The following is a 20,358-nucleotide window of genomic DNA, read 5'->3' as shown; positions in this document are numbered from 1 at the left end:
TAATAACACTGGTGTCATAAATGCAACACCTGTTTAAACACTGGTGTCATAAATGCGACACCTGTTAACAACACTGGTGTCATAAATGCAGCACCTGTTAACAACACTGGTGTCATAGATGCAGCACCTGTTAATAACATATGTGTGATAATATGCAACATATGTCAGCAAGACAGACGCAACAATTAACCTGCAACACCCAACAAACATGCTGTACGATATTGTGGTCATAATTAACGTGATAATCCAGCCAATAGTTTTGTGTAGATGGTAGTCTGCCTCTTGTGTCTTTTAGAATGTCCTGGATTAATTAGAGTACTTAGAGTACATCCTCTAAACAGCTCACATTTTAGAACTTACAAATGTCAATACTTAGGAACAAAGATGACCTTTTACCTTCCTCTTACAGTATTTTTGTGAGGTATTAAGTAGTGGAACTCCCTCAAGTGTGAGAGATTTTACACACTAGTGCTCACACTAACCTCACGATACATGGCAAGAGAGAGAAACTTTTCTTATTTATACTTCTGCATTATAAACTAAATCATGTCGTATTAGAACATACAGTATAAGTTACCCCCTCGGCTCCTCAGTTCGTGTTTAAACATACATGATAATCTAAACTGTTTACTGCTGGCGTCCTCAGCATCTACTACAGTTTGTAGTCACCGCCATTTTATAAAAAAAACTGTGCAGTGTATCCGATAGACGAGTTAAGAATGGTGCGTATACTGTACCACTACGGGGCGCATCGCACATACCCAGTGCTCTTTATTTTTCATTAATTTAAAGACTGTTGTTTAAAAAAAAAAAGTAAACATCATAAATATAATTTCAATAATTCATGTTCGGTGCCAAAATAATAGATGACTGGAGGTTTCAATTTGGCTACCCTTAAACCTTGTGTGTGTACTGTTCCTGAAGACCCCCACCAAGACCTCTGTCAAGACCCCCTCAATACCTCTGTTAAGACCCCCTCAATAATTCTGTCAAGACCCCTCCAATACCTGTCAGGACCCCTCCTAATACCTCTGTCAAGACCCCTCTAATACCTCTGTCAAGACCCCTCTAATACTTCTCTATTTTTCTTATCTGCTCCAGTAGTGATCCACACACCAGCCATTTCTTCCACACATTTCTCACTCTTTCAACTGTTTACCACCCCTCCATTCCTCCTCCACCTAGCACTTACCTTCCACTAGCACCACCCCTCCATTCCTCCTCCACTAGCACTGCCCCTCCACTCCTCCTCCACTAGCACCACCCCTTCATTCCTACTCCACTAGCACTGCCCCTCCACTAGCACCACCCCTTCATTCCTACTCCACTAGCACCTCCCTCCATTCCTACTCCACTAGCACCGCCCCTCCATTCCTCCTCCACTAGCACCGCCCCTCCACTAGCACTGCCCTCCACTCCTCCACTACCACCGTCCCTTCCATCTCCACTAGCACCACCCTCCCCCCCCCCCTCATCCATACATCAGTCCACCACCTTTCCCCACCTAGAAGGGGTCGTAAAAGCCCCAAGCCCGTAAGACAACCCCAAGCCTCAAATCAGGTAAGGGTCTTGGTAATTGGGCTGTAAGGTGTGCTTGCGTGTTAGAGGTTGTTAGCTGGTGTGGGTGGTTGTGGCGTTGGTGTTCTGGTTTGGAGGGGGTGTGTAAAAAGTGTAGGAAGGGTGTGGTGTGGTGTGGTGTGCAGAGGGTGTAGTGGCAGGGGGTAAGAGGGAGATGGTGTGGTGTGTAGAGGGTGGAGTGACCGGGGTGTGGTGTGTAGAGGGTGGAGTGACCGGGGTGTGGTGTGTAAAGGGTGGAGTGACCTGGGTGTGGTGTGTAGAGTGAACAGGGGAAGGAGGGGGGTGTAGTACTGTAGTGGTATGTGTTTGTGTTGTAGATGTGGCGCTTGTTAACGACTGGCTGACGCAGAACTTCCCTGAGCACCGAAGTCCTGGTGTAGCTCCCTCCCGCCCAGGTCGGTTCTTATACACTCTTCACTCCCACATACACACTATTAGAGCCCAGCTGGTGATATGGGCACCAACACCTGACTCATTATATTTACAAAAAAAAAAGATAATTTTGGCTCTACAAACTTTAAGGAAAATGTGAATAAAAAATGCTTTCATTGAGGCTAAAATGTGGTTTTTAATAACATAAAAATAAAGCTTTTAATGACACAAAAATAAAGCCTTTAATTAGACAAAAGTAAGGCTTTCATTGAGGCTAAAATTATGCTTTTAACGAGACAAAGAAACTTGTTTTCAATGACAAATATAATGGGTTGAAACTTAACAAATAAGACGTTAAAGCTGGCCATTGTGAAGGTGTTGACGGTGTTGGGAGTAGGTTCTGGCAGCCACCTTCCTTGTTTACCATGCCAAGTGAATCTTACTTTGTCTTACACCATCCCTATATATATATATATATACATATACTGTATATATATAATGTGTTAGTCAATAGCCAGGGAGGAGACATGCACGTACAGTAGTTACAGCTTCAGCTTATACAAATAATACAGTCATTAGTGATGAATGTTGAAACTAACATCGCACTCCCCTAACATTCTTATGCACCATTCATTCACAAGTCAATATTCAACCTCATAAGTCTTGCTGGTGGAAAACCTGATGAAAACCACAAGAGTATACTATATTGTAGGAAAGAAACTATATATATATATATATATATATATATATATATATATATATATATATATATATATATATATATATATATATATATATATATATATAAAACACTTTGGTGGAAAAGTTGAAGTATAAGTGTTGTTTAAAAGAGCTACACTTACACTTGCTCCCACCAACTGTTGACAGCCATCATATAAAGTGTAAACATATGTTCAGCAATGACACATGCATGACGGCCGATTCTTTATATAAGTGTGTGTGTGTGTGTCTGTCTGTCTGTGTGTGTGTTTGTGTGCCTAGACTAAGAATTGTGTCAACAGGTCATACTCAGTCTGGTCCACTATACACCACTTTAAACACACACACACTTCCTTTCTCACTCTTGATAACTTGTACACGCCCCAAATATTGGTGTGTACGTACTGTACGTGTGTGTGCTTGCGTGTGTGTGTGTGTGTGTGTGTGTGTTTGTAAAGTAAGCGACTGAGGTAAATATTGAGTTTTAAGAAATACAATAATAGGAAGTGTAGGGTCGGGCTGCCAACTGTGGGCTGTGATGTCACCAACCACTCTTCCCACTCCTTAAATAATTTTGTTATATAAAGTATATAACCCGTCACTATACTTTTGTTATATAAAGCATATAACCCGTCACTATACTTTTGTTATATAAATACCGTGTCTATAATTTTGTTATATAAAGTATATAACCCGTCACTATACTTTTGTTATATAAAGTGCATAACTCGCGGCAATTTTAGCAAATATTTTCTTCGGCTTTTGGAATATATTTGTTAGAGTATATGAATTAGCTTCATGTTATGTTATTTATATAGTTTGAGTGTTTGGTGCATATATTAAGTTAATTAAATTATTTATATTGATTGAGATGAAGTTATATTAGAGGTGAATTGTTGGGTGGAATTAAATTGATTTGTTTGATTATGTTTGGTGGTTATTTAGATTAGAATACCTTAAGTTAGGTTATTAATCAGTGTTTTTGTCACTACCAAAATGTGGGTAATGTGTTAGTATACCTTCTGTTAGGTCAGCTTTGCTTAGGTTACGTTATGTTTGGTTAGGTTACGTTATGTTTGGTTAGGTTACGTTATGTTTGGTTAGGTTACGTTAAGTTTGGTTTAGGTTACTTTAAGTATGGTTGGATTAGGATAGATTTGGTTAGGTTAAGTTTGAATAGGTTAGGTTAAGTTTGGTTGTGTTGGGATAATTTGGGTTAGGTTAGGTTTAGCTTGGTTAGGTTAGGTCAGGTCAGATCAGGTCAGATCAGATCAGGTCAGCTCAGTTCAAAAGATTATTAGGGTATTGGTAGTGACATGAGCCAATGGCATAAACTATGTTGACGTGAACTAGGGGTGGAAAAGGGCCCATTGGTGACATGAGTCTGGGGTGACAAAGGCCCCACAGGTGACATGAGTCTGGGTTGACAAAGGTCCCGCGGTTCTCAGAAGTCTTGGCAAAATGTTAACAGGAACTGGCTAGGGGCCAGCCAGCAGCCCTCACCTCAACCACCACTTATTCTTGTCTTATTGTACAAACAATAAAAGTTCCCAATTAGTCTTAAAATTTGGCGTCACTTCCTCATGTGAGGTGTTCCTGATTCTCTTTCAGCCAATGTACAGTAAGTAGGCAACTGGGCCTTAAGACTTGCTCATCATGCAGTAAACTATGAAGTCACCCTTAATATCCTCACTTGGGTAAAATTTTGATAGCAAGAATATAATAACTGGAGCAGTTGTTAGTAGAGTTTATGTTGAAGATGTGCTGCGAGGGAACCGTTGTGTGGCTTATTGTGTACCCAAGTAGAAGCGTAAAAAATATATTTAAAAGTGTAGTAAAGAAAATGCGGTCAAGGGCAGATTAATGAGTGTAAGTGTGCGAGGAAGGTATGGGTAAGAGCAGCTACCACAGATGTGGTGGTGGTGTGGCACACATGGCAGTGTAACTGTGCTGATGATGTGGCACACATCCCTGTGTAACTGTGTCAAGTGTAGGAGGATGTGAACCTACTGGGGCTGGACGCCAAGCCCACCTGTGGCTTACTATAACTACTGCCACACCGCCGCCACACACCACACTTGTCGCCTACACTGTGCTCACTGAACACCCTAACCAGGCTGTGCTTACTCTACACACCTCACTGCTCACGCAAAAGAACACAGAACAAAGTCACATCACCTGTGACACAGCTTGTGGACGTGTTTAGCTATTGGTGGTAGCGTGTGCCTCCCCCCAGTGAACACAACACGAGAGGACCTTGTTGACGGTCAAGATGGCGTGTGTCATGGCTTATCCCGGTAATACTGACACGGATGTGCAAATACCAAGATAATTCTTTATTTTTCATTTTTAAACATCATTCAGTTTTCTTGTTGTAACAATACCACCCTACTTCTCTGCCATCACAGTTTTCCCACCAGCTAAGAACACATTTTCAACTTATCTATGCTTAGTAAAGAATTTTTCCTCCTAAACTGCATACTGAATTAAACAGTTATTCATTAAACTTCAAACTGAATTAAGCGGTTATCCCTTGAGATTAGTATTGTAATAAGGAGTTAGGTGGTGACCATTGTTCGGGAGATACGAGGTGTTACTGACGAGTGTTGCTCACCCCCACAGGAGACACCAACACCAACTCTTCCTCCACTGTTTCTCCCTTCGGCGTCTCCCGCACCAGTGGCTCCAGTCAAGGTACCAAACAGCCGCCATGATTATTCATAGGAATACCCCCGCCTTACTCGTTTCTGTCTGTCTGCCCGCCTTACGAAATATTTCAGTTCTGTAGTGCAAATATTCTATCTTGAATTACTGTATCGTGGTGTAGATTATTATAGTCTTTTTCCTTTCCATTTTTAATTTCTTTTTACTGTTATTTTTTCGCTCCCTAGGCCCCGTTTTGGGTCAATGACCTGTGCCCGGGTGGACTATTCCCCGTAAAAGAAAAAAATAATAATAATCATATCTGTAGTCTTATTACGAGGAAACTTGGGAGGACTGGTTGTGTTACTAGTCTTGAGCACTAATCTGGTCTTGGTGGTTCTTGTACAGTATGAAGCTAGGTACTTGTGACCCTCTTTCACTAAGTGCTGTATTACTGGGTCACACTTGTTCACATGATTCTTATATTTTTGTGTTTGATCTCCGATACTACAGTACTGTATACTTGTATAGTGTTGTTCACAAGATTCTTTTATGTGTATTTTCGTGCTGCAAATTTATTTCTCCAAGTTGGAAGATGGAGGATATATACTGTACATGTATATATATTAATGTGGATATTAATGAAAGTTTTATTTTTTCCTCAGTGAATGTTCAAAAGAGTTCCTACTCCACGAGCTTCTCCTCCTCCTCCCTAAACAAAAGTAAGTTAATGTGTTGTTATATATGAAGTAAGACAAGACCTCCCCATCCTCCCCCACCACCCCATCCTCCCCCCACCACCCCATCCTCCCCCCACCCCCCATCCTCCCCCCCACCACCCATCCTCCCTCCCCCCCACCACCCCCCACCACCCCATTCTCCCCACCAACCCAACCTCCCCCACCACCCCACCACCCCATCCCCCCCACCACCACAACCTTTCCCACCACCACAACCTTCCCCACCACCTAACCTTCCTCACCACCCCAACCCTCCTCCACCACTCTCCTCCCCTCCCCCACCACCCCAACCCTCCACTACCCCAACCTTCCCCACCACCCCCAACTCTCCTCCACCACCTCCCCATCTCCAACAACCTCCTCCATCGCCCAACCTTCCTCAACACCTCCCACCCCTCCCCCACCTCCTACAACCCTCCCCCACCTCCTACAACCCTCCCCACCTCCTACACCTCCCCCCTCCTACAATCCTCCCACAACCCTCCCACCCTACACCACCTACAACCTCTCCTCCCCACCTCCTACAGCCTCCCCACCTCCTCCTCTACAACCCTTCCCCACACAACACCCTCCCCACACAACCCTCCCCACCCTCCTACAACCCTCCCCCAACACCTCCCCACCTCCTACAACCCTCCCCACAACCCTCCACCTCCCAACCCTCCCCACCTACCCACCTCCCCCTCCCACCTCCTACAACCCTCCCCCACCTCCTACAACACCCACCCTCCCCACCTCCTACAACCCTCCTCCACCTCCTACAATCCTCCCCACCTACATCCACCTCCCACAACCCTCCCCACCTCCTACAACCCCCCCACCTCCTCAACCCTCCACCTCCTACAATCCTCCCCACCTACAACCCACCCCACCTCCTACAACCCTCCCCACCTCCACAACCCTCCCCACACCTCCCCCAACCCTCCCCCACCTCCTACAACCCCCCACCTCCTCACCTCCCCACAACCCCCCACCTCCTACAACCCTCCCCACCCCCCCACCTCCTACAACCCCCCCCACCTCCTCCAACCCTCGCCCACCTACAACAACCTTCCCCACCTCCTACAACCTTCCGCACCGTTATTACTAGATACAGTAGTTTATTGTATAAATACAGGTTTATACTTTTATAAATATATAATTTATTTTATAGTTAGATAGTTTATTGTATTTGTGGGGTAGAAACCAAGAATAGGGAAAGCATGTCTGCCACACAACCCCCAAAAATAACCCATTATATTCATCCAAAATTCTCTGTCTGTCCCGACCTAAAGTATTCGTCTTTATTCCAGACATCTTCAGAGGCCTCTGAAGATGTCTGGAATAAATACGAAAGCTAAGGTGCTCCAGTGTTTCCCTTTTCCTGTGTGATTTTATCGAGATTTATCTTGTTCACATTTCCATTGTGGACCTGCTGAAAATCTGGCCCCTGCTTGCTCGCCTCTTTCACCTTTGCCCCAAAACCCAAACTTTTCCTTCCTCTTGGAAGCATGCCTCGGTTCAGCCCATTGCAAAGATTGGTGATCATTCTAATCCCTCTAACTATCGCCCCATTGCCCTAACTTCATCCCTCTCTTTTGTCGGATCACCAGTATGGCTTTCACCAGGTGAGATCCACCGGTGATATGCTCTCCTATTACTACACCCATCTTTGTTCATCCTTTCTTAGGGATTAGGGGGAACTTTCGTCATGGCCCTCGACATATCCAAGGCATTTGACAGGGTATGGCACAAGTCTTTGCTTTCTAAACTTCCTTCTTATGGTTTCTCTTCCCCACTTTGTTCTCTAATTTCTAGCTTCCTTGAAAACTCGATCTATGGCAGTTGTTGTCGAGGGATTCATCTCTCTCTCTTTCTCTATCAATAGTGGTGTTCTGCAGATTTATTTTCTTTCACCTACTCTCTTCCTTCTTTTTATCAATGATTCACTTCACACTATGACTAATTTTATCCATTCTTATGCTGATGATTCTACTCTCCACTCTAATCCACATTTTTCCTTTCCCCTTAATTCTCAAACTAGATCTGTCTCTAGAGCTCATATTGTATCTTCTATCAATGTGGATCTGTGCAGCATCTCCGAGGTAGAAATTTGGTTAAATTCAATAGTAATAAAACACAGTATATACCAATTACTCTTTCCAAAACAGAAGATCTCTCACCAATCATGTTTCAGGATGCATTCAGGAGGTATTAGGCAGCTACCAAACAGGGAGGTACTACCACCTGGGAAGATATTGGAAGCATAATGTGTTGTCTATGGTAGATTTTGCTGCCACATGGCATCACGAAAATTGTGACCAAGTCCCAGGTTGCTGATCTGACTTTCTGCCTCATTTACACACAATTGCAGGGTCTCAATTGTTTCTCTTACTATTGACAACACAACATACATATATTGTTCCTCACTTTTGATTTTTTTTTCATTTTGTATTTCTTTGTGGTTCTTTATTATTATTATTATTATTATTATTATTATTATTATTATTATTATTATTATTATTATTATTATTAATTATTATTATTATTATTTATTATTATTATTATTATTATTATTATTATTATTATTATTATTATTATTATTATTATTATTATTATTATTATTATTATTATTATTATTATTATTATTATTATTATTATTATTATTTTGCCCCCCAGGCCCTGATGTGGGTCAGTGACCTGTGCCTGTGTGGGCTAATTCCCGTAAAAAAAAAAAAATAAAATAAATAGTAAAAAAAAAAAGGCCTCACCATTTCCTCTAATATATCATGGAAGCCACACATCCACAATATTGCTAAAGCTGCCTCCCAAAAGCTGGGAATGCTGTACAGATGCCGTAGCTACTTCACTCCTGAGCAGTTGCTCCAAGTATATAAGGGATTCATTTGTCCTGACTTGGAGTACTGCTCTCATATCTGGGGTGGCTCTTCTTCTGTCCAACTGTTAGATAGGGTGGAATCAAAGGCATTTTGTCTTATTAACTCTCCTCCTTTAGTTAATAATCTCTCTTCCCTTTCTCTTCGCCGCAATGTTGCTTCACTCTCTTAACGGGCAATGCTCCTGTGTACCGCCGGCAAGGACGTGGGCTAGTAACACACGACTGGCACTCAGTGCCCACCATTTGTGTGTGGATGTCAGTCACACTAGAATAACCCGTTATAGTACATCCTTCTTTCTTCACACATACAAACTGTGAAATGCTCTGCCTTCTTCTGTGTTTCCATACTCATACAATCTGTCTCACTTTAAAACGCTGGTCTTTCGGCATCTTCATAGTGAAGATTAATTTAGTCTTTTTTCTTCAAATTTTAATTTCTTTTTACTCTTATTTGTTCGCCCCCTAGGCCTTGTTGTGGGTCGGTGACCTGAGCCCGGGTGGGCTATTTTCGTTAAAAAAAAAAAATAGTAATATCTTCATTAGCCAGAATCCCTCAAATCCAGGACCCTCTGACAGCCGGAATTTTAATTTTCTTGGAAAATTGTTCCCAATGTCGGAATTTTCTGTAAAATTCCAGGTCTTAGAACGATTTTCCGAGGGGTACATTTTCTGGAAAATTCTGAGGAAATTTTCCCAGTGCCCAGAAAATTCTGGAAAATTCCTGGGATGAAGGATTTTTTCCCCGCTTTGAAAGATGAAATAATGAGTCATTCTGGAACTTCCGAGGAAATTTTTCTGTTACCCGGAAAATTCCAAAAAATTCCGAGGATGAGGGATTGTTTCTGGCCTTGAGAGAGTCATCTCGTAACCCAGAAATCTCTCATTCCCAGAAGTGCTCTGTACTAATTGTTCCGACTACTGGAGATATCACATACCCGGTATATATATATATATATATATATATATATATATATATATATATATATATATATATATATATATATATATATATATATATATATATATATATATATATATATATATATATATAAAAAAAATAAAAAAATATATATATATATATATATATATATATATATATATATATATATATATATATATATATATATATATATATATATATATATATATATATATATACCTAGACCCCGACTTACAACTGCTTCGACTTACGGCCGTCGAGACTTACGACCGCCTCAGATTTTTTATTAATTTTTTTTTTCTTCAAATGACACGCATTTTCTATACCGAAACGTTTCCAGTTAATGTAGTCTCCATGTATAATTAGAAAATTATGGGGGCCCCATGTGCATTCAGCTGACTACATTAAAGGTAAGTGCTCAGTCACACTGTAACCATTCCTTATTATTTATTACTTTCACTGTACTGTATCCATTCCTCATTATTCATTACTTTTACTATACTGTATTTCATTGTAGATTATTTTTTTTTTTTTTTTTTTTTTTTTCAAATGACACGCATTTTCTATACCGAATCGTTTCCAGTTAATGTAGTCTCCATGTATAATTAGAAAATTATGGGGGCCCCATGTGTATTCAGCTGACTACATTAAAGGTAAGTGCTCAGTCACACTGTAACCATTCCTTATTATTTATTACTTTCACTGTACTGTATCCATTCCTCATTATTCATTACTTTTACTGTACTGCATTTGTAGGTTATTTTATTTTAATTTTTTTTTTTTTTTTTTATCTATGTCGGACTTACGACCATGTCGGACTTACGACCTGGATTTGGGCCCCTAACCCACAGGGTACCACGGAAAGTGAGAAATGCGTAAAGTGAACAACATAACGTATGGGATTAATTGAAATAGAGACCGGGCCGACCCCCAAACTCCACTTTTTGACGACATACAACTATGTTGTAGTAAAAATATTATCTTAATTTTATGATGGTATGCACACACAATTAATAATTAAGTGAAATATCAATAATATTGCGTTTTTTAACACTTACATTAGCAGAAAAGATGGCTGGGCACACGGGGATGGGCGGTTGGTTCCGAGGCAGAGGGCAGATTATTGGCCCTCACCTGTATCACTTGTATCACTATCCACCACAGAGGCTTGCAGGGCCTCTTTGTCAAACCCCTCAAAGTCAAATAAGTCCATATCCTCACTATAATTATCACTATCACTGACTTGGGCCGGCTGTGGTGGGTGGTGGGTGAAGAACTCGGTAATGTTTTGATGACTGGGCGACCTTGTGCGCACCATGCTCACGCCGCTTACACAATATGGCGGGAGGTTTGGATCCAAAATTGGCGCGGCTCGCCAGCCGCTCTCCGCGTAAAGGGGTACACGCACCGTGGAATGTGAGCATTCCTGTTTCGGCAGGGTACCGCGTAAACGTGGAAACGCGGAAGTTGTGTTCTTGTAAAACCGTGCGTTCTAGAAATTCGCGCAATAGAAATAACAGGGCTTATGGAGAAAATAGGGTTAGGTGCAGATTACTCAAAATCACACACACAATATGGACTAGGCCTATATGTAAAATAAATATTCTTATTTTCCAGCTGACAGCAAAAAGGTTGTGTCTCCTTTTGATAAGTTCAAGCAATTGGATGCACAGACTTCCCCCCGCCCCGCCAGGTGAGTACCAGACCTAGTGGTTGTGTCTCTCACCAGACTCCTGCAACTGTGGTGATGAATGAGAGAATGTTTGCTGCAGACATGATCACCTATCTCGACTGTCTCTCTTGACTTACTTACTGAGAAAACTTTTTGATTAGCTGATTCACTTAACCACACACACTGAGAAGATCTTTTTGATTAGCTGACTGACTGACTTACTTACTCCCTCACTCACTAATTGAGAGAAACTGACTAACTGAGAGAACATCCATAGTAAACTGATCCTTCACTACCCTCAGCTTAAGGTTTGAACAGCTAAGTTAATGATGGCTAGAACTAATAGTTTTAAAACCTCATCATCACAACCATATCCCTAGAAGAGAGTTTAGGAGGCACCAGCTGCCATGTGGGGCTAAGCGGTAGACAATCTTGCTGCTACACAAACTGTAAACTCCACAACTATTTGGCCTGGTTACAAAGTCATTTCAACACATTAGCAGTCGGTTCCAAGCACCTGTGCACAGCAACCAGTCACCTGCATGCCCATATTGAGAGTTGGGTGCAACCCCTCATTCTTATAAGTATTGTATTGTAATGTATGATAGTTGGCTATGGCCACACACTCCTGAACACTGTAGTGTACTATTTATGATATTATTTGCTATGACCACTTTATCCTGCACTTTACTATTACTCTTTGATATTTCATTATCATATAACAAAAGTTTAAGGTCTGCTAACTTGTTGGTATTTGGCACTACACAACCCAGCACCATGTCAAGAAGTATCCCAACTGTAGATTTATGGCTATCCACCCTAATTCTTGAGTTTCAATTGATTTCTCCAACACTACCTTCCAAGAACTGTGGTCGAGACAGAAAGGTTTTGAACTAATTTATTCACTTAATCCATGCCATCATTATGTGAGCCAGGTGTTCAATTCTTAAACTCTGTGTGGTATGGAGTTATTTTATCCAAACCAGTTATAAAAGAGCTTTTCATAATTAATTCCTCCTTTTGGCCATCTTGTGCCAACTTAGCTGACTCTATTTCTAAGTCTTTTTCACTGCAAGAGAAAGATGTTAAAACATTCTGTCATTCATGGTGTGGTGATGAGACGATACAATACAGTACAGTTTTGTGAATATTTTCTTCCAGGACAAGTAGTTGTAGCAGACTGTGTAGATAGTTAGAGGAAGTGTAGCTTCTGGATCTGCCTTGCTTTCAGAAATATATGAAGATGGTCATAGTGAATGCTGTACATATGAGTATCAACTGCATTCCAGTTTATTTCATTATTTTATTTTGTTATGCAGTATTTTCAGGTTACATGGAATTAGTGTTTGTGGTTCATGATGTATTGTGCTTTTATGTAGACTGTCTTGCTTGTGTGTTGCTGCATTATGACCTGACACAAATAACACTGGGCTGGGTCCCTCTTGTGTATGTTATCTATTATGTTATTATTGTACAAAAAACTGATGTTACATTATATTTTGTTACTTTTTGTAGTTTTTATAAGTTGTCCATCTTAGGTCAGGATTATTTTCTACACAATACAAATCTCCATCATTATTCCTGGACACTCCTCCACTTACTATTACTGTACAGGACATTAATTTTGTCATTCTTGGCAGATAATCTTTTTATCACAATCAAGTCTCCAAGGCGTGGATGAACCTCACCACATGATACACTAACTCCTCTTGTGTTTTTCCCAGTCCCTTTGCCATAGCCCTGCCAATTATAAGACTCAATGCTGCCACAATCAAAAAAATCATCCTAGACTTCTGTAAGCGAGCCACAGCTGAGTACGAGAGCAAGGTAGAGTTGGCATCCCGTGGTTCCCCTGTGTGTACTCTTAGATAGAACGTCGCCCCTACCTACCTACCTACCTGCTCTCTCCCTCTGTCACTCCCCGGTGTGGTTCCCTCCCCATCTACTTTTCTCTTGCCCTGTCAATAGCTAGAAGACGAACCCTCCTAATTAGTACAGAATATTAATTGTTCAGTTACTTCACATGCTCTCCTACCTCATAAAGCCTGTGAATATGTGTGACACACTGTTTTCAATTAAGACTCAATTTATGGGTTTAAAGGGAGCAAGATGCCATTTTTGGAAGCTATGTATGTACAGTATATATACCGGTAAGACATTACTCGTGTGTCTTCACAATGTACTAAAAATCACTATTGTACTGTCATGTTAAATGAGCCGTTAAGGTGACCCATAAACAATGAACCTAAATATTTGTTTAGGATCTCCTTAGAGGTTGCTAGTTAACACGACACTGCTGAGTGTTAGTTCCATAGTCGCCACATTTATGTCTACTGTACAGTACTGTACTGTACAAACCTAAGCTTTAAAAACAGCAATTTACCACCTTTAACCCCCTGAAATGATACTTTCAGCATCTTTGTCATTAACATTGCCATGTGGAATCACTGATAGATTATAAATTAACAATAAAGGCTTATTAGCTACAAAAAGCTATTTACAGAAAGTATATAGTTTGTAACATGTACAGTATAATACTTCTTAACTTAGTTTAGGAATCCAAAATACATCTTCTTTCCTCACTATTGTGTAATATAGTGTGTACAGTAGTATGCAGACACTGAACATCTTAGCATTTACATTTAGATAAACAATGTCTTAGACACTTAACATTACAACTCACACTGGAAAGTAACTGGATGCGGACGTACAAGAGTGAGTTACTGTGCTTTGTTATCTGTATAAAGGAAAAGGATATTTCATGTGTAGATTAGCTTGCTTTTGTTACATACTTAAATTTGCACAATGGATGCTTTATGTAATTACAGTGTATCATAGAAAATAATGATAAATTAGTTTAGAAATTTTTTTCATTGCAGTATATTTTCTTCTATTAGATATGTTAGATTTCATTATGTGTCTAGAGATGTAAGAATTAGGAGTCTTACATTAGTTAATGTTTGTGTTGTTTAATAACCCAGAAATGCTGATTAGGACGGTGAACAACTTCGCTGCATTACTGTACCTGGTGAACAATTAGTGCTTTAAGTTTCCCCAAGACCTATAATGTTATGTCAAAGTTCTTCTCTTTTTCTGTCAACTTTGTGTGTGTGGAAGTGTCTTGCAAATCTGTCCTCTATTAACACAATAATATAACACTAGATGTTAGTATACATGAGAGACCGTGTGTAGGGTAACTTGGGAGATATATAGAGCAGAACTGCTGCATGAGCTGTGTAGCACGAGGCACTAACCACCTGGGTGCCTGCTGGCTGGCTGCTCTCTGCTGCCATTGCTGCTGCTACTACCACTGCCTGCTGGTCAGCGCTGCTTCACGGCCTCTTCCTCCTTCTACAGCTCTAAGTCGAAGTCTGCGGGTGGTGGCCCACTTTTCCAATTATCCAGTCAACTGAGTCGCAGCGCCTCTGGGGTGAAGGATATGCTGCTGACGTGGTGCCAGTGCCGCACCCGCGACTATAAGGTACACAGGGCCTTCTACACCAGGCTCCATGCATGTAGCCCCCGGACCCCACAACTGCGTAACACTGCACTACTCATCCACGTGACATTGTACTGTCCCAGCCCACTTTGTGACAGTGGTAATACAGACTCAACAACTGTAAACTTCAGAAATTGTGAGACACCAACAAATAGCATTGAGCTTGGTGGCTGTCACAGACAAGAGAAGAGTATCTTAAGAGGACAGATTCCATCATTATTCAGTATTCTACTTTTGTGGATTAATTATCAATATCTGAGTCGATCATATTTAGAGAAAAGAAACCTAATTTTGTTGTTACTACAGATGATTAAAACTATCGCCCGGCACTCGAATAACCATTACTTGTCTGACTATACAACATACCTGATTTTTCAGAGTATCATTGATAACTTAGTGTAGCGCCGACTTCACTACAGTACAGTACAGTATTACCATATACTGTAGCAATTTGACTCAATGACTTAAATGTTTTCTTATAATTCACATGTTGCATTTTTGTCATTTTTTACTCAAAAGTCGTGGTGATCGAGAACTCAGCCAATACAGTACAGTACCAGCAAGAATCTTCATCACACAACTGAGCTTTTGGTGGCTTAATATTATTATAGAAAACACGCATTTATTTCAAAGCTTAAAAGTAAGATAATTTAATATTTTTTTAATATGAACACAAATCTGATTTAGTGTATATTGTATGCATGTGTAGTGCACATGTGTTCATGTATACAGGGTATTGTAAATAAATGTATTCATTATACAGTTTGCTGATACAGTACTAGAAGTGTGAAGAGTTGCACATAAGTAAAAATTCCTTTCTACATAAATGTATACAGTAATTGTGACACGTAAACAAAACATTATTGTATTGGGTGTTGCTTGTTACGTACTTATGTATATATTGTGAGCGTGTGTCAGTGTTTATATTGTACAGTACAGTCAGTCCAAATCCTTCAGCCTAATGGGCACTCCACCTCTGCCTGACACTGCCCACACCAGGGAGCAGTAATGATCATGTGTCGTGTTCTGCATGTGCTTAGAAAAAACATAGAATGTGTATAATTTTAGTCAATAATCCAGTTAGAATATTATAAGCTGCCTGTTGATAATGCTTATAGAACTGAATAAATAAAGTCAAGAAATGCACAAACTGTATAATAATAAACTTGCCTCAGTGTCCACATTTGCAAAGGTTCATGTAATAAATATTTCTTGTAAATGAAGATGTATGAACACACTTACAGTAAATGGTTGACTAAAGCTAAAGTACAAACTCATTATCAAAATTACATTGGGTTCTTTAATTAGATATTTCCACTTAATACCATAAAAATTAAGGTAGAGCATACATGTACTGTAAAGTACCACATTTTTTAAATATTCCAATACCTTAATTGATTCTGATAAATGGGGTTAAGTATTAAGTGTTAAGTTAGTGGGTGTTAATTCTGTGTTTTAATTGCAGCCAACCAGTAAAGTTAAAAAAAAAATATATATATATTTATTTGAGAGGAATATTCATAGTACAGACTTTGGAGAATCTTTCCTCTGGACCCTTGGCAACTTATTGTCTTCTTCTGTTCATAACTTAATACCAAACTTTTTTTTAATCTTCAAAATCATCATTTATGATTTTACTCATTTTCTGGAGTAACTTGCATTAATATCTTGAAATGGCAGATTTTAACACAGTTGCCACCTTGTTTCTTTGAAATCTGTCTGACATGTTTCTGTGCACTTCAGGCTTAAATTTCACAAATTAATGCAGAATTTGCCCTAACAATTGTTACAATAATACACCAAAATATTTGTAAGTTATATTTGACTAAATTACCCCTAAAAGTGTTGTGTAAGGCAACAACAGACAGTCTTACATACTATATCAGAATCTTCCATAACTATCCTCAAGATAAAAATTATATTTTTCATTCTTAATCCTTCCTGTCAACCCTATTCTTAATTTCTTCCTCCATTAAACAGGGAGTAAAGATTGAGAACTTCAGCACAAGTTGGAATGATGGTATGGCCTTCTGCGCTCTGATCCACCATTACTACCCAGATGCATTCGACTTTGATAAACTTGACGCAAAGAATCGTCGTTACAACTTTGAACTTGCTTTCCGAGTGGCAGAGTGAGTATGCTTTAGGTCTTCATGGGTTAAATCTGTAAGTGCTGACTTAGGTATAAATTACAGTAACTTTCATGTGATGATAGTGTTTGTGAATAAAAGTTATCAAATCTGCTTAGCCTATAATGTACAGGTACTGTATTTATGTGCTTCACTGTTCAATTCAAGAGTAAAGTATTTATTAAGAGTAAACCTGAGACTAAGATACTTTATATCTTGGCATCACTAACCTTATTAGTCATTCAAAGTAGATTGAAGTTGCCTATGTATCTTATTATCATACATTAACAGTTTATATCTTGCACTACTGTACAGCACAGTACTGTACTGTACTCAGCTTCATACGGTATTGCACTTATTTCTTTTCTTACATTGTGAACAATACTAAATTTATACAATACTCCTGTATATTTATTATATAATTATGTAGTCTTTTCAATGAAAACTTCTTATTCTAATATAATTCCGGTTATAAACAATTTTTAATATTATTTTTGCTTATTTCAGTGAAAAAGCTGGTATTATGCCCCTCCTAGATGTTGATGACATGGTCATGATGAAGAAGCCAGACTGGAAGTGTGTCTTCACTTACGTCCAGAGTCTCTACAAGCGTCTCAAGGACGAATAAGTATGGCACTTAGAATAAAAACTAATGACACAAAGGAATTTTTATATCAGTTTTATAATAAAGAGTTTCCAACTCATTTTCTAGTACATATACAGTAATTCGGAAGATGAGTCCCATGGACTTATGGCATAAATCATATAGAGTTTAGTCTTAAATGTGTCGTAGCTTCCATGACAAGTGGTAGCAAGCAGGTGACCATGTCATGTGCACCCTGGAGCGTCTGTAACCATTTTATACGTAGTAGTTGTCCTGTAGCGTATCTGTACTTCACTATTTCTTAGATCTGATAAAAATACCACTCTAGTTATGTGTTTACCTTATTTATTTATTTATTTCTTCTCCATACTTTTCTGGGACCAAATTTACAAACAGTCATGAAGTCAAGTGTGTTTCAACATGACTGAACAGTTTAGAATATGAAAATAGTTAATGAAATACAATATAAGAATGTAGACTGAGGCAGTATTGGAAATTATTCAAATTTCCAGAGCGTTAGAGGCCATATCAATGATTTCAAGTGTGCTGACTGAGTTATGGAAGTACCATGGGAGATTCACCAGTTTGAAAGAATTTCAGCATTGTCTCATCATATACTGGTATACATTATTGCATATAAAATTATTACACATTATTGCACAGTCTGAAAAACTATAAATTGGTGAATATCCCAAAATCTGGTTCTGAAAATTATTTGTTTTATAAACTAGTTTGAGAATCTTGTATGTTATACTTCAAGTTGCTGTAAGAAGTATACAATCACATGTGAACAGTAGTAGTAGTACAGTAGTAGTAACAAACTTGCTCCCACATTTATCTAACATTTGTGTTATACAAAGTTCTCATAATACAGAGCTCAATATATTTGTCTGCAAAGATATATCTTTAGTTTTAGCATCATTGAAATGAATAACCATTACTAGGGTTAGGGTGATGCTTATTATATCAGGCTATAATATATTATGTTTTATTTCTGAACGTGGTGATAAAGTTGCTGCTAGAATAGTCTCTTAGGATTTTACTGTGTTTCAATCTACCATATCCTGATGCTTATATCTTCCCTTAGATTTATTGGAAAATTGTTTATACTACACATTATGTCTTGCTTGTTCATAATACTACATAATCTATCTTGCTTGCAGAAATTACTATTGAAAGTTTCTGTCAGCATGCACAATTTTAACCTAAATTAAACAACTTTATTCCTTCTTAAATCACACAGCCGGGAGTGGTCATTCATATTACCTTTCACAGCTAAATCTAGTAATTTGTGCTGTGATATTATTGTGACATAATTTGGTGCCAATCAATGTCTTAATAGACAAGTCTGTCAGTGGACAGTTTATATTAAGATGAATTTTTAATGCTTCTATGTTAGTATATCAAAGGGAACGTAGGACTTGCAGTGTGTTGGGTCTCGGTTGTCTTTTTTTTTCTTTTTTTTTCTTTTGTATAAAGAGACGATGATGGCATCAGTTCCCATAGTTTTACAAGATATATTTTATGTATGTAACATGTTTCATAAAGTTATTTCTAACCCATTTCATATCTTAATGAAGATTCTGGCTTCAAATATATCATAGTCTTTCTTGTTGTAGGTAAGAAGGATATTAAAAAATGTTAGTGATACAAACTTGTGTGCTTAACCATAATACTGTATGCTACTTCCACGCTTACAGAGCCTCACTCATAAAAACTTCTGGTAGAATAAATGTCAATAAAGTAAATGCTGCCTTTCAGTAACCTTTTCAACATTTCCTAACAATATCTGGTGAAATATTATAATGTCAAGGAGACCTTTGCCAAAGACATTCTCCATAATAATGGACCATTTTCTTATAGTTTACACTGTACAGTTTAAGACTTTGTTTGGGTTAACTACAATTATTTTAGTTTAAGAGAAACAAAGTGGAAACTGACTAGTGTGCAGATGCATCACACCAGACACATGTTAAATATTCGCCAGCTATAGTGAGCAAGACCACCACAAGACTTACTGACCCTTTTCAGTCACATTCATACCACAACACATTAATGATCAGGTCCAATATATATCTTCTTTGGATGGTATCAGACAGTAATTCTCTTAAATTTGTGGAAGATGATTCACTTATTCGACAGCCAGACATAAAAGATTTAATTCTAGTCCCAGCTGCTTTCTGTAATATTCAGAGACTCATCAGCTCATGTTAAGTTTACCGACCAGTACACCATCATTATACATATACCAAAACACCATCAGGGCTACATAAACCAATACACCATCAGGGCGACATAAACCAAAACCATCAGGGATACATAAACCAAACACCATCAGGACTACATAAACCAATACACCATAAGGGCTACATAAACCAGTACACCATCAGGGATACATAAACCAATACACCATCAGGGCTACATAAACCAGTACACCATCAGGGATATACAGTCAACCCTCACCTTACGCGGTCCCACATTCCGCGTTTCCACGTTAACGCGGTGCCCTGCCAGAACCCAGGATGCTCACATTCCGCGGTGGGTGTACCCCTTTACACGGTGAAGTATAATTTATTTAGCTCA

General features: G+C 39.1%; 2 protein-coding genes across 4 annotated transcripts in view; both read left to right on the top strand.

Annotated features, from left to right (window-relative positions):
• The window catches only part of LOC121857084 (cell surface glycoprotein 1-like), a gene marked incomplete at its 5' end in the record, with an annotated part of 77,891 nt that extends 75,918 nt beyond the window's left edge, over positions 1-1,973 (top strand). The window contains 1 exon segment of the mRNA XM_042352938.1: positions 1,896-1,973.
• The window catches only part of LOC121857083, a 31,650-nt gene extending 12,127 nt beyond the window's left edge, over positions 1-19,523 (top strand). Inside the window, exons 2-7 of one of the 3 annotated variants that reach the window (XM_042352934.1) lie at positions 5,293-5,364; positions 5,979-6,035; positions 11,489-11,564; positions 14,901-15,024; positions 17,023-17,174; positions 17,679-19,523. In XM_042352934.1, the coding sequence (XP_042208868.1) occupies positions 5,293-5,364; positions 5,979-6,035; positions 11,489-11,564; positions 14,901-15,024; positions 17,023-17,174; positions 17,679-17,799 (602 nt within the window). In that variant the 3' untranslated portion in view covers positions 17,800-19,523. Of the gene's footprint in view, positions 1-5,292; positions 5,365-5,978; positions 6,036-11,488; positions 11,565-13,267; positions 13,371-14,900; positions 15,025-17,022; positions 17,175-17,678 lie in introns of those variants that run through there. The other 2 variants (XM_042352935.1, XM_042352937.1) reach the window with 2 other exon arrangements.
• The last annotated feature ends 835 nt before the right edge of the window (positions 19,524-20,358 follow it).

This window comes from Homarus americanus, unplaced genomic scaffold, assembly GCF_018991925.1.
Source record: "Homarus americanus isolate GMGI-L3 unplaced genomic scaffold, GMGI_Hamer_2.0 scaffold20465, whole genome shotgun sequence".
NCBI lineage: Eukaryota > Metazoa > Arthropoda > Malacostraca > Decapoda > Nephropidae > Homarus > Homarus americanus.
The sequence above is the reverse complement of the archived record's forward strand: the minus strand, read 5'-3'. Positions and strand labels throughout refer to the sequence as shown.